At 43.5% G+C, this 12,718-nt stretch overlaps 2 protein-coding genes across 2 annotated transcripts; one reads left to right on the top strand and one right to left on the bottom strand.

The window, feature by feature from the left end:
- Nucleotides 1-81: 81 nt before the first annotated feature.
- On the bottom strand, nucleotides 82-8,137 carry ACBD7 (acyl-CoA binding domain containing 7). The gene is made up of 4 exons (XM_059842662.1): nucleotides 7,705-8,137; nucleotides 614-731; nucleotides 448-510; nucleotides 82-360 (listed from the first exon to the last, which is right to left on the bottom strand). The coding sequence occupies exons 1-4, from the start codon at nucleotides 7,714-7,716 to the stop codon at nucleotides 287-289; spliced, it is 267 nt and encodes an 88-aa protein (XP_059698645.1). The 5' UTR covers nucleotides 7,717-8,137; the 3' UTR covers nucleotides 82-286.
- A 986-nt stretch (nucleotides 8,138-9,123) lies between these two features.
- On the top strand, nucleotides 9,124-12,554 carry RPP38 (ribonuclease P/MRP subunit p38). Its single transcript, XM_059842640.1, has 2 exons — nucleotides 9,124-9,268; nucleotides 11,517-12,554. Exon 2 carries the CDS (start codon nucleotides 11,544-11,546, stop codon nucleotides 12,390-12,392), a length of 849 nt encoding a protein of 282 aa, XP_059698623.1. The 5' UTR covers nucleotides 9,124-9,268; nucleotides 11,517-11,543; the 3' UTR covers nucleotides 12,393-12,554.
- The last annotated feature ends 164 nt before the right edge of the window (nucleotides 12,555-12,718 follow it).

Raw genomic sequence — 12,718 nt, 5'->3', positions numbered from 1 at the left:
GAGCTTCTCTGTTTGTCTGCTCCTGTCAAAATGCTAAATATAATTTAATACCCACACAAATCCATAATTCTCACAGAAAGCTTCATTTATTCAGTTCAAATTTATTTAGATTAATATACAAGCTAAAAATAGATTATATATGTAAATACCCTTTACAGTCAAACAGCTTATGTTTAAAATATATTAGTGTCAGACCTCACAATAAGGAGTTAGTATTGCATTTTTCTCAACAGAGTTAGTTCATTAGCTGAAGAGTTAAGTATTAGTAGGAATTATTTTGAATATTCTAGATCCCATATTTTTCTACCATTGCTCTTGCTTTAGAGATATAGGCATTCATGGCATCCTCCTTTGATAAACCTGCAAAGGAAAGTAGGAGTCATTATCTTTTCTCATTTGTCATCCTATAAACTTGACTACAGGATGTAAATTTAATTGGTGTAACACCTTTTTTCAGGTTCCATGCCTCCCATTTGGCTTTGCCTTTCAAATCTAGCATTCCTGGACATTCTGCCAAAATAAATGCATAGCTTTGGTTATTGTGCAGATTTACATCACATTAGATTGATTTTATCGAGATATGTGAGTAAATGCGAAGTATATATAGTAATACCAATATTAATATCTCCAACAGTAGCCTGTTTGTAGAGTCCATATAGTTCCTTCAGTTCTTCATCAGTTGGTCTTGTTTTTAATTTTTTTACATCTTCTGCAGCACCATCAAAGTCAGCCTGATGAAAGAACAGAAAGGGTTCTCCTCTCAAGGGGTGTTTTTAAAACATGTTATAAGTTATAACATGTTTTAAGACATGTTATTAACTTTATATATACTGTGTGTCTTATAACTTTAAGAGTTATAAGACACACAGTAGTATCATTAGATATTCTTCATTACTCGAGTTTAGCAATCAGACGAGGCTTTTTCCCCTGAAAGAAGCTTCATAAATGTGCACATTGTTAGAAAGGGTTATAGGCTTCTATGGCTGATAGGAACAGCCTCTATAATTTATGTGGTGTATATATCTTTTACAGTCACACTGCAGATATGAAGCCATTCACTGAACTTTACACCCCACAGTAACCTCTGAATTGTTTTGACCTTGCCTACACTGTGTTGGCTCAAGTGGTAGAGCTCAAATCTCCTCTGAGTGGTACTACCCAATTCACCCTCCATTTCCTCTGCTCTGCTGAGGAAACCAACAGCTGGCACAGAGGTACCTCATGGAGATGAGCTACTGCCAGGACCACCTTCCACAGCCATCTCTGAAACACAGGAGAGCACCAGAGTAAATTTACTCCTTTTGTCACTGTGAATCACACACTCACATCAAACTGAGGCTGTAGCCATTCTTGCTATAAAGCAGGTCTCAGGCTAAGGTTTGGAGTTTTGTTTCATGCCCAGAACATTTCAGAGAGAGATTCTATATAGTGACTGCAGACCCATCAGGTTACCACACTATTCTAATGAGGAATGATGCAAGCACTTAAACATGCTATATGCTGGTTTCAACAATTATTTTAGCTTTTGAGTTGGATCTGCATTTACAGAAGCACAGTATATCCTGCACAAATATTTAAAATGTACAAAACCAGTGTATTGGTTTTGCATGGCCTGGTTTTTGGTAGTTGGGGTGGGGGGGATACAAGGGTGGCTTCCATGAGAAGCTGCCAGAAGCTTCCAATATGTCCAGCAGAGCCAATCCCTGGTGGCTCCAAAGATGGATGTGCTGCTGGGCCAGGCTGATTAGAAATTATGGTAATGTCTCTGTGGTAACAGATGTAAGGAGAAAGATAAACAAGAAGTGGTTGCCCAGTTGTAACTACGGCCAGAGAAGAGCAGAGCGAGAATGTGAGAGGAGCCCTGCAGACACCAAGGCCAGCCCAGGAGGGGCAGGAGGTGCTCCAGGCACTGGGGCCAAGATTCCTCTCAGGCCGTGGTGCAGGCCAGGGTGCAGCAGCTGTGCCCCTGCAGCCCACAGAGGGCCATGGGGATGCAGGGATCCACCACAGCCCGTGGAGGAGCCTGGGAGGAGGCTGTGATCCTGTGGGAGACCCGCGGAGAGAGGGGCCCTGCTCCCAGGCTGGAGCAGCCTGTCCTTGGAGGACTGCGCCCCGTGGAGGAGTGACCCACACTGCAGCAGTGTGGGGAGGACTGTTCCCCATGGGATGGACTCACACTGCAGCAGGTCCCAGGGAGCTGCTGCTCATGAGCTCACCTTGGAGAGGTTCACAGAGAGCTGTCTCCTGTGCCACCCCACGGTGCAGCAGGGGAATGACTCCTCTCCCTGAGCAGCAGGAGAAGCCACGAGTAATGAACTGACCACAACCCCCATTCCCTGTCCCCTTGCACTGCTGGGGTAGGGGGTAGAGCTGAGAAGGGAGGAGGGTGTTTATAAGGGCTTATTTTACTTTTATCCTGCTCTGATTTTGTTAGTAATAAATTAACCTTATGGCTCTAAGTTGAGCCTGTTTTGCCCTCAATGCTATTTGATGAGCGATCTGTCTCCTGGTCCTTATCTCAACCCATGAACCTTTTGTTAAATTTTCTCTCCTCTGTCCAGCTGCAGAAGAAAGTGAGTGAGTGGCTTTGGTGGGTACCTGGCATCTAGCAAGCATCAACACACTACTTCAGCTTAAAAGGTTGTGTAAAAGTCAGCCATGATTTCAGCATGAGTACTGTGGCTCTGTTTACATCACTGAGATCCTGGCATTACCTCAGAAGTCCGCACTGTGCTTCTTTATACCACCTTTCCCTTTAGTTACAGGAAAGATGTGATTTTTTTTTTTTTTTTAAAGGAAAACTAATGCATGTTTGTCTCCTTAATTGATGCCTTTCTCCTTGGCAAGTGACTGTGCTGGGTGGATCAGGAGATGGAAATAAGCAAATATGAATGAGAGCTAGGTTTGCTACAGCATTCTGTATTTAAACAGAGAGAAAATACAAGAGAAAGGTTATTTCTTTTTTTAAATTTAAGAAGAAAATGAGTAGTAATTTAATTAGAGAGTGATGTTCAAGCATCTTTTCTCACAGAAAGGCCCCTCCCTGGAATCATGAAACTACATATTCACTGACGTAAAGACATGCCAGCTGGTGGCTGCATTAAGGCAGGAGCAGCTGGCAAAATAGAGTAAGGATGGATAGCTGAGTGCACTGCAGCTTCCTGCACAGAAACTTGGCCACTCTACCACCAAGTGAGTCACCTCTGCCTCCTGAGATGGAATACACTTTTTATTTTGGTCTGGAAATTTAGTTTGGCTAATGAGATTTGCCAGATAGAAACTTCTGAGGAATTTCTGATTTTTTGCAAAATTTGAATTGCTATATGAAACCTACAAAGGGAAAGCATAAGCCTTCTAAGAACAGAAGTGCTTGCCACAGGAAGATGTGCATCTGCAAAAGTAGTGTTGCGAAAAGGAACAGCAGGCAGAGAGGTGCATTTCAAATGAATGTTTTTAAAAAAAAATCATGATGTGTGATTAAATGGCATTATAGCTCCCTGCAAAACAGCAATTAAATATTGACTATTCTTTAAACTGCAGCTGTAAATTCACAGAACATTATATGGAAAGGATTCATGATGACAATACACATCCCTAGGTCTGTCAGTTCATAGCACCCTTGAAGTGAAATGAAAGGAAAAGACCAAAATCCTGCAGCAGTGCAGATGCTTTTTAACAACTAATCTTCCAACTCAGTGAGAACCTCAGTGCTTGCATAAATGACAAGCAGAAGTGTCTGGGAGATTCCCACCAAGGCCTCCCTGAACCAAATGCCCAGTAGTGGATGGAGGAGTACAGAGAAGAATTGGTGTGCTAAAACTGAAAATTATTGTTTTAACTTTGAGAAATGCTGCTGTTCTATTTTGAATATAACAATTCTTCTGAGAATTAGGCAGATTCCAATTGCCATTTGTCTTCTTAAAGATCTGACACTTGGTCATTCAATAAAGCATATGATTTGGCAGTTTCTGCACTAAATTCTAAATTAAATTACTTTCAAATTATATTTTTAAATCTAAAACTTTATATACTGAAACATGTAATTACTTACGTAGTTTGCTCCTGTTGTAATAAAAATAATTCTCAATGTTACTAAAATGAAATTATACCATAGAACCATAGAAAACCATGAAGCTTTAAGTTCAACTTTTTGTGTCTGATTTCTTTTAAGGACACTGTAAATTTTTTTTTTTTTTTTTTTTTTTTAACAACCAAGCATTTGAGAGTCCTGCAAAACAAATACAGGTTTTTCTAGAATAAAAAACCAAAAGGACAAAAAACCTTCAGCCTCATGAGCTGGGAGCAGGGAGGGGACAGACACACAGCCACAAGCAGGAGTTTGAACTCACAGTCTCTGTGAGACTGCTCATAGGGCTTTTTTTGACAGTCAGGTGCCTTATCCTTCCATGAAAACAGGCCTGTTCCACTTTGTGCTCCCCTTGGAGAAGAGGCAAGGACATGGGGATTGCAGAGGAACTCACATGCTCTGAATTTACATCCCAGCCTGCCCCTGAGTCACTCCAGCCGTGCCACGCTGCTGTGCAGTGCTCCAGGCGCTGCAGCATTAGGATATGAGGGCGCTTTGTACTGAGGTAGCAAGGCAAGTCTAATTACACAAAAACTCCTATGCACTAACAACAGTGTTTTTAGTAGATGTACAGCTTTTATAATGGAGAAGCATTTAACAAGGGGAAACAAAATTAGCAATGCAAACTACCTTACCAAGGAGTTAAAAGTGGTTCAAAGAAACTGGACCTGAACATATTTGATTCTCCTCAAAACAAAGCATTTAAAGCCATACTATTGGTACAGATGTATAAAAAGGGATGGACATTCACTTACAAATATAAATGTGATGACCTACTGCTCAAGGGTTTTTTATAGGTACAATTTTATTAAAATAAATATTTCATTATTAATCCAAATATCAGAAATGTGACATTCTTGACTATAACTATGACTGACTCCTCCATCACAGACATCTCTTAATATTATCCACACACATGCAAACAAAAGTAGGAGTCTGTTACCTGTAAGATTTAAAATTTGTATCAATAATAAACCATAACAAGGTTGCCACATTGTTTAAAGTTTAAATAAGTTACTTCCACACGTGACCTTCTGCCAGCACTGATGTACAAGGACCATTCAAATCTGTGGAAATCTTTCACAAGTCTGGAATTGTTTTCTGATCTAAACTTTTGTCCTGGTTTTGTCTGGGGTATGGTTAATTTTCTCCCTAGTACCTGGTACAGTGCAGTGTTTTGGATGCAGGATGAGAATAATGTTGGTAACACACCGATGTTTTGGTTGCTGCTGAGTAGTGCTTGCACTGAGCCAAGGACTTTTCAGTATCTCATGCTCTGAACATGAGGAGCTGCACAAGAATCTGGGGAAGGGGGAAAACACCTCTGGAGCAGCTGACCAAACTGGCCAAAGGGATATTCCACACCACAGAACATGCATGTCCAGTGAAGAAACTGGGAGGAGTTGGCCAAGAGGGTCTGGACTGATGGCTCAGGAATGGGCTTGGTCTTGGTCAGTGGATAGTCAGCAATCGTATTATGCATCATGTGCTTTTCCTGTGTTTAACTGCACATGCTCCTTCTCTCTCTCTCTCTCTCTCTCATTACTACTATCACAGTATTATATCTTACTTTTTAAAAAAATTATTAAACTATTCTTATCTCAGCTCATGAGTTTTTGCTTCCTCCCCCCTCTCCTCACTGCCAATTCTCCTCCCCATCCCACTGTAGGCGAAGGGGGTGAGCAAGTGACTGAATGGCACTTATTTGCTGGGTAGTGTTAAACCATGACAACTTCACAGTAAGAATGAACCAGAAGCCCTGTTCAACTGTACAAGACAAAAGATAAAAAAATAAGTTAAGGAAATCATTAAGTTAATAACATTATTTTCCTATAATTTTATTCTATTTGCATCTATAGGCAAGTATCACAAGACAGTTTAAAGATTTGCAAAGGCATATCTTACAGAGCAAGAAAGCTGCAGAAATGAAATCTAATACTGAACTTTTTGTTCTTTATCCCCCTCTAGCCAATCATTCTGCACAGACTGTTGCTTAGGATTTGCCTGCTTACACAACATGTTTATGAGCAGCCTGTAAAAATCTAATTTCCTTTTAATCATGTGCCAATAAAATTCCCTTTAACTCCTCAAATAAAAAGCATAAAAATATATACAGACATAAACATACACATATGCCTTAAAGATAAAAGCACAAATTATCAGGCCATTATCAGACACTGCATTTTTGTAAAGAAAAAAATCTTGAATGAATTCTTCATTTACAGCAGAATATTTTACCAGTTTGCAAAACTTATAAATATTTTACAGACTCACTAAAGAGAACATTATTTTATTCATTTGTTCTCATTCCCATACAGCTAGATTCAGTACATTTATGGATATGGTTGGTAACTGTCAACCAAACCAATGTGGACAGACAAGCTCTATTATGTCTAATGCAGAATGTCTACAAGCATCTTAAAATTTCAACACTGATTTTTTTATGTGAAATTGTAACTGTATACAGCTATGGAACAGCATATCATACTGCATTCAGCTCTTTCTTATCATAATTTATGGCTTAATCATCAGGCTAATAAATTCACTTGCTAGACTGAGTTTAAGGCAGAATGAAACAAGCTGTAATTTCAGCAATTATTAATTATGCAAAGGTGGTGTTATGTTTGGGTTTTGGCAGTTTTGACCCACTGAAGAAAGAGATTTCTTCTTAGCTGTAACACAGCACAATGAAACCTCTGTGCTATTCAGCATAATTGCAGCTCAGAAGAAAATTGCTAAGCTGCTGGCAATGCGCTCCCTGCATCTAGGTCAGAGCATTGTGCTACTCACTCTGTAAAATGCACACTAACTAGGCTGAGACAGACATAATGAGACAGGGATAGAAGAGCTTGCAAATCTTTAAAGTGAAAGGGATAATAGGAAAGCCTAAAGAAGAAAATCAGCTTAATCTAACAGGACATGGCCAAGACAAAGGAAGTATTCATAGTTTCCCACAAAGGTAGGAGGCTAAAAGCCAGCAATAAAGATCGTTTCCTCAACAGCTATTTAAAGCTACCATCAGAAAGTACGTAAAAGGAAGCTCTCTCTAGCCAGAAAGAAAGTAGAAGCTCTCCTACCGAAACACAAACCTATCAAAATGTAGAAGTCCAAAGATGCATACACCCTAAAAAATACACACAACTTCCTTAAAAATTATTTACGCTTCCCAAATGCACATATAACACTGTCTCAGTGTTAGAAGTTTCCCTCCTTTACCAGCTCCAAGCAACCAACTACGTCCTAAAAACGTAAGTATGTACCTGCCTTTCCATGTCTAACTCAGACCTAGCAAACTGAGATGCACTACTCAAGAAACATAATTCATGCATACTCTGAACAGGTAAAATTACATGACCCATAAAAAAAAATCCAAAATATTACATGACCAATGAAATAGGTCAAATTAACCAGCTTGCTTCTCATCCTCTACTTGTGAAAAGTAATGCACTCTTTAACCTCCAAGGGTTTAGGCAGATTGCCCTTGCTACAAGGTAGCCTTGATTTTGCAGTAAAAATCCTTATGCGGAAGAAATACCACAGTCTCCAGCACGGCATTACACAGACGCACAGTGCATCCCTCTCCTCGCCTCTGCCTCCCCAGATGCAGAAGCGCATACCTGAAGAGTCATGATGCTGCGGGGATGCGCAGGGAACGGCCTCGCTCCTTCTCCGGCGGGGACGCGGCGCGTCTGCCAGTCGGCTCCGGTGGCGCTGGGACGGTCCCCGTGACCTCAGCTCGACAGCGGAGTAGCGCCGGCAGCTCACGGGCACCCGCCGCCACAAGGGAGCGGGACCAGCGCCGGGAAGGGGCGGTGGGGCAAGGAGCACTAAGCCCCCAGTGGTTTCCGCTGGAAGCCTGAGCTCCAGCTATACCACTGAGGATTAGGCCGCCAGGCTGAGAGCCGTGATACAGAAAGATTCCCAAGCCGTTTGTTTGACAAAGGAATTTCTTGAATGATTTGAACTGCGACCAGTCCAGTTATTGGAAATGTTCCTTCTGCCACAGTGCCGGCCCATGTCCATGTCCAGCCAAGCTGGGACCTCGCACCCTTCAGCTGCAGCTCTGAAAAACCCGTGGGTCACCCCAAGGGTACTTCACACAAGCGGCTACACACACAAAATATACTGTGAATGCTGGTTTTTAATTTGGCCTACTAAGTACAGAATAAAAAGAATATTAAGTTAATTGATAAACTACCTTACAAGTGTAACCACTGAAGAAAAAAAATCCATTCCTCTTATATCAATGTATTATTTATATTCATGCCTCTATACACTTAGGTACATCATTCCCTAAGCATAGTTTGATCTATGGTAGGTACTTCTGCATTTTTTAACCTGCTAACTTCCATAAAAACATGCCAAAAAAGTAATTTGAGGAGAAACAAGACCAGGGTAAATGAAATCCGGAATTAACGAGGAAACAATCCAAGTAAACGTAAGTAAATAGGAGATTAAAAAAAAAAAAAAAAAAAAGAAACATTTCTGTAGTACTGGTGCGCTGGCAAAAAAGCTCTGCTCTTTCAGGGCCAAGAAGCTGGGCTTAACCATGCTGTGCACTACGGTGAATGTGGAAAATGAATGCATTTGTGAAGATTTCTTTAAGGCTGAGGGCAGATGGTGGGAAACACTGAATGGAACCACTCCTTACCTGTCACCTTGGTCACAGCACACAATGTCCGTGTACAGCACGGCGCTTACTGCACTGCAGCGAGGGACTGCCCTGTGGCTGTGAAGTCCCTATGAAGCATCTGGTGACCTGGCCCTGACTGCGCTAGCTGGCATGTGACTAAGCAGGTCTGCCATCGCCTATGCGCTAGTTTTCGGGAGCGCTCGAGTCCTGGGAGCGCCAGTAGTGAGCCTAAGGTGACACCCGCCAAGGGCAGGCCGCCGGCAGGAGCGCTTTATGGCTGCTTTGCACTAACGCTACAGCCGCTTCGCCATGCGGCCTTGAGCGCAGCGCGGGCATGGCCCGCCGAGCCGCCACAGCGCCACCCGCCTGAGCGGCGCCAGCCTCCCCGTGCTCGGCCCGCTCCGGACACCGCCCGGCCGCAGAGAGACTCGCCCCGCCGCCGCCGGGGGCGGAGCGGGACCGGGGGCGGAGCGGAGCCGGGCTAGACCCGGGGCGGAGCGGGGCCGGGTTGCGTCCCGCGGCCTGCTTCTGGAGCGCGGGAGGCTGAGGTAAGGCCGGCTTTGCGTCGGCGGGCGCGGGGCAGCTGCGGTCTGGGTCCCGCGGTCGGGCAGCCGGAGGCCGCTCCGCGCCCCAGGCCCGGGCCGGCCCGCAGTGCTTGGCGGGTGAGGGGCGGCGGCCCGCGATGCGGCGGCCCGGGGAGAGGGTGCTGCTGTCTCGGCGGAGCCCCCGCCCCACAGGGAGCCGGCGGCGGCCGCAGTGCGTGTGCTGGGCCGTACTTAGCCCGCGTTTCGCCGTTACAGGGAGCTGGAGGAGCCCCCGGAGCGCTGCTCTGCAGCGGAAGCGCCGGGGAGGCTCCTGGCGGAGGTGGGCGCGGGCGGCGTTTCTGCGAGCTCCCTTCCGCCGGAAGCGCGGGGGTCGCGACCGCCGTGCGAGGTGGAGGAGCTGTGTTCGTTTGTTCACTCGTTGATCTGTTTCCTTACTCCTGCACGCTTGTTTTCCTCAGGAATGCCCATTTTGAAAAGAAAAATGTCATCTTTGAACTGTGAACATGTTCCATGGTTTTGTTTTTTTTTTTTATTGTGTCGCTGATTTTGCTTGTCAAAGGTCATCAGAGCATCCCCAATTGAAAGCTTTTAAAAGCGATAACCCAGAGCTCATTTTTTAAAAAACAATTACAAGCTTTCATTTTAACTCAGTCACACGTAAGAATTCTCATGGTCATTTCCATTTTTTAGTTGTGTTCACTTTTTGTTTGTTGCTGCTGTGATGGTAAGCAAAAGGGATTAGGTAACTGCACGAATGATAGCTCCATGAGGGACTAATAGGTTAAATAGGCACATCTTTATCCTTACATCCCAGATGCAATCTTCTCTGGGTGCTTGGGAGCTGAGGGGAATGCCAGCCCTGTCCCTCCCAGCTGGTTTCTTCTCCAGTTTCCACTGTTGGAAGCAGATAACTGGATTGGATGGACCATCACTGAGGTGGCCCAGGGCATTTCATAGATTATTCTGAGAGTTCTCAAGAGTGCCTCAGTGGTTTTTTTGTATTTTGGAATTCTCATTTTTACTGTTCTCTGAAAATGCCTTCAGTGGTTTTGACTTTCATTCTGGGTAACGGTTCACATTGATACAACTCTGTTCAAGATGGAACTGTAGGCCATCCTGAGTGTGACAGAATTCACAAGGATTATCAAATCCAACTCCTGGCCTTTCCAGTCCAACTCGTGGACTGCTCCCAGAATCACACCATGTGCATCTTTCTCCTGCTGTCCTCCAGACTAGAGTTTATCTGAGTGAAAATCTATCCAGATGGATGTTGCTGGATGGCAGAACACTTAGGTGAAGATATTTGTCTTTTTATATCAAGGTAGCTCACTACCAGTAGGTGTTCACGAGCTGTACATAAATGCAATCTGTATGCCTGCCTGGGTAACCAGGAGACCTAGGAGGGAGTCATGTCATGGTTCCCCTGATTAGAAACCTGAGCTGAGCTTATTCTGTGAGCTTGCCTGTGCCGCAGTGAAGATGGTACCAGTTCCGAAGCAGGAACACAGCATGGGGGCTTTGCAATTTACCAGGGACTGTCATCAGGCCTGACCTCATGTCTTCACTGCTGCTCTGGGCTAGATCAATCACAGCAAGAGCAATTACACTTTCTCTGCTCCTGTTCAGTTTTTCTCACCCCTGAAGGCATTGTCCAGGTGACACAAAAGACTCCTTCTGAACTTTTGGAGGTCATGTAGGGGATTGCTTTCCGTCCTTGAAAGCATAAACTGTTAAAGAGTCTGCAAGTTTTTATCATACCTTCCAAATACAGGAAAACACAAGGCATGGACTGAAGATTGAAAAAACAGATTTATAAAATTCCTAAATGAATTCAGGAACTTGTTTCATGGTGTGATTTTTTCTTTTTTTCCCCCTCCCATGTCACAGGGGGGCAATGCAGCTGTGCAACAGTGGAAATTGAGTGGTCCTTCAACCTGTGATTCTGGGGATAGGTTGTTGTTTGTTTGGGCTTGTGCTTTTTTTTACATCTGTAATACCTCCAGCTGCTTTTGTTCAGCTTTAGAGGGGTCTGTTGTCACTGCTGTTGCCATACTGTCCTGTCCAGCTTTTTTTATTTATTAAAAAAAAACCCAGCTCCACACCTGCCCTGTGGAAGATGTGTGAGGTTGACAGATACCAGTATCACTGACATGCAATGTTTCTCTTCTGTATTCTCAGAAGAAGCTTCTGGTAACAATGTCCACAGCAGACAGTACAGTATTTGACATAATGTTTTGGTCTTTCTTCCTAGGGTGACAAAACACAGAACCATCTCAGGATGTCTGTAATTCAGCAAGGCACAGCAACACTTCGGAAAGCAAAGAAAACCACTGTAAAAACGTGTCTAGATAACCCCTTTGTTTTCCAGTGGAAAACCATAGATGGAGAAGATATGCATTTTATACTAGAGACCTTAGAAGAAAGGATTAAACATATTGGACTTAAAAAGATAGAAAGTCCAAGAAAGAAAAAACGTTCCCTTACAAAAAAACAAGCAGAAAGAAACTGTGATGCTGGCACCAATGATTTCCCTAAAGAGGAAGCAGAAAGCCACCAGCAAAAACCAGGATGGACTGACATAAGTATCAGAAGACAGCTTGCTATTGGAGTTAATGAAGTTACAAAAGCATTGGAAAAAAATGAACTTCTTCTCTTGCTGGTGTGCAAGTCTGCCAAACCTGCCATGATCACATCACACCTGATCGAGCTGAGCGCGAGCCGCGCCACGCCGGCAGGGCAGGTGCCGCGGCTCAGCGAGACCGTCGCGCCCCTCCTTGGCTTAACGTCCATCTTAGCACTCGGCTTCAAAAAGCAGTCTGACAAGTTCACTGAGGCAATAGCAGCAATAATTCCAAAGATACCGGCTTTGGAAGTGCCGTGGTTTCAGTACAGAACTGAGGAATCCATGGCTTACGCAGATACAGATTCTTCAGAAAGTCTGGAACCCGAAGAGCTTGCAGAGGTGCTGGGGGATAAGCTCACAAGTCAGAAGCGGAAGCATACGGAAAGCAATCAGCCTGATCTTTCACATGTAATTTTGCAGCCTTTGAAAATCAAGAAACTTGTCCCAAATCCCAATAAGATAAAGAAACCACCTCGCAAAAAGAAAAAGGCTTTTTCAGCGTAATTGAGTTTGGTTCTTTCTATTAAACAGATTTTTAAATGCAGGATGGAGTACAGTTCTAACAGTTCTTTTAGGCTTTACAGTGTAAAGGTCTTGAATACAAGGTGAACTTAATGTTGCATTTGGCTGAGGTACTTTCTGCTTTAATAAAAAATATTGCTCAGACTTGAGTGTTGGTCTTTACTGGGGGTAAGTAATTTCATTTGCAGCTGGAGATCAGAGTTAAAGCCGGTAATGAACATGCCAAAGTAATTTTAAGATATAATTTATACTTCTTTGGAATGAATACAAAGCATTAAATGAACTTTGTCTTTTTACACAGATGAACA

The sequence above is a fragment of the Haemorhous mexicanus genome, chromosome 1, assembly GCF_027477595.1.
Source record: "Haemorhous mexicanus isolate bHaeMex1 chromosome 1, bHaeMex1.pri, whole genome shotgun sequence".
Taxonomy (NCBI): domain Eukaryota; kingdom Metazoa; phylum Chordata; class Aves; order Passeriformes; family Fringillidae; genus Haemorhous; species Haemorhous mexicanus.
Note: the sequence above shows the minus strand (reverse complement) of the source record. Positions and strands in the feature narration are given on the sequence as shown.

Excerpts from the sequence above, each read along its gene's own strand:
- ACBD7 (XM_059842662.1), bottom strand. Across the intron at positions 511-613 it reads TGTTGGAGATATTAATATTG|AATGTCCAGGAATGCTAGAT; the intron begins GTATTACTATAT and ends TTATTTTGGCAG. Across the intron at positions 361-447 it reads GGCATGGAACCTGAAAAAAG|GTTTATCAAAGGAGGATGCC; the intron begins GTGTTACACCAA and ends TTTCCTTTGCAG.
- RPP38 (XM_059842640.1), top strand. The coding sequence starts at position 11,544 with ATGTCTGTAATTCAGCAAGGCACAGCAACACTTCGGAAAGCAAAGAAA.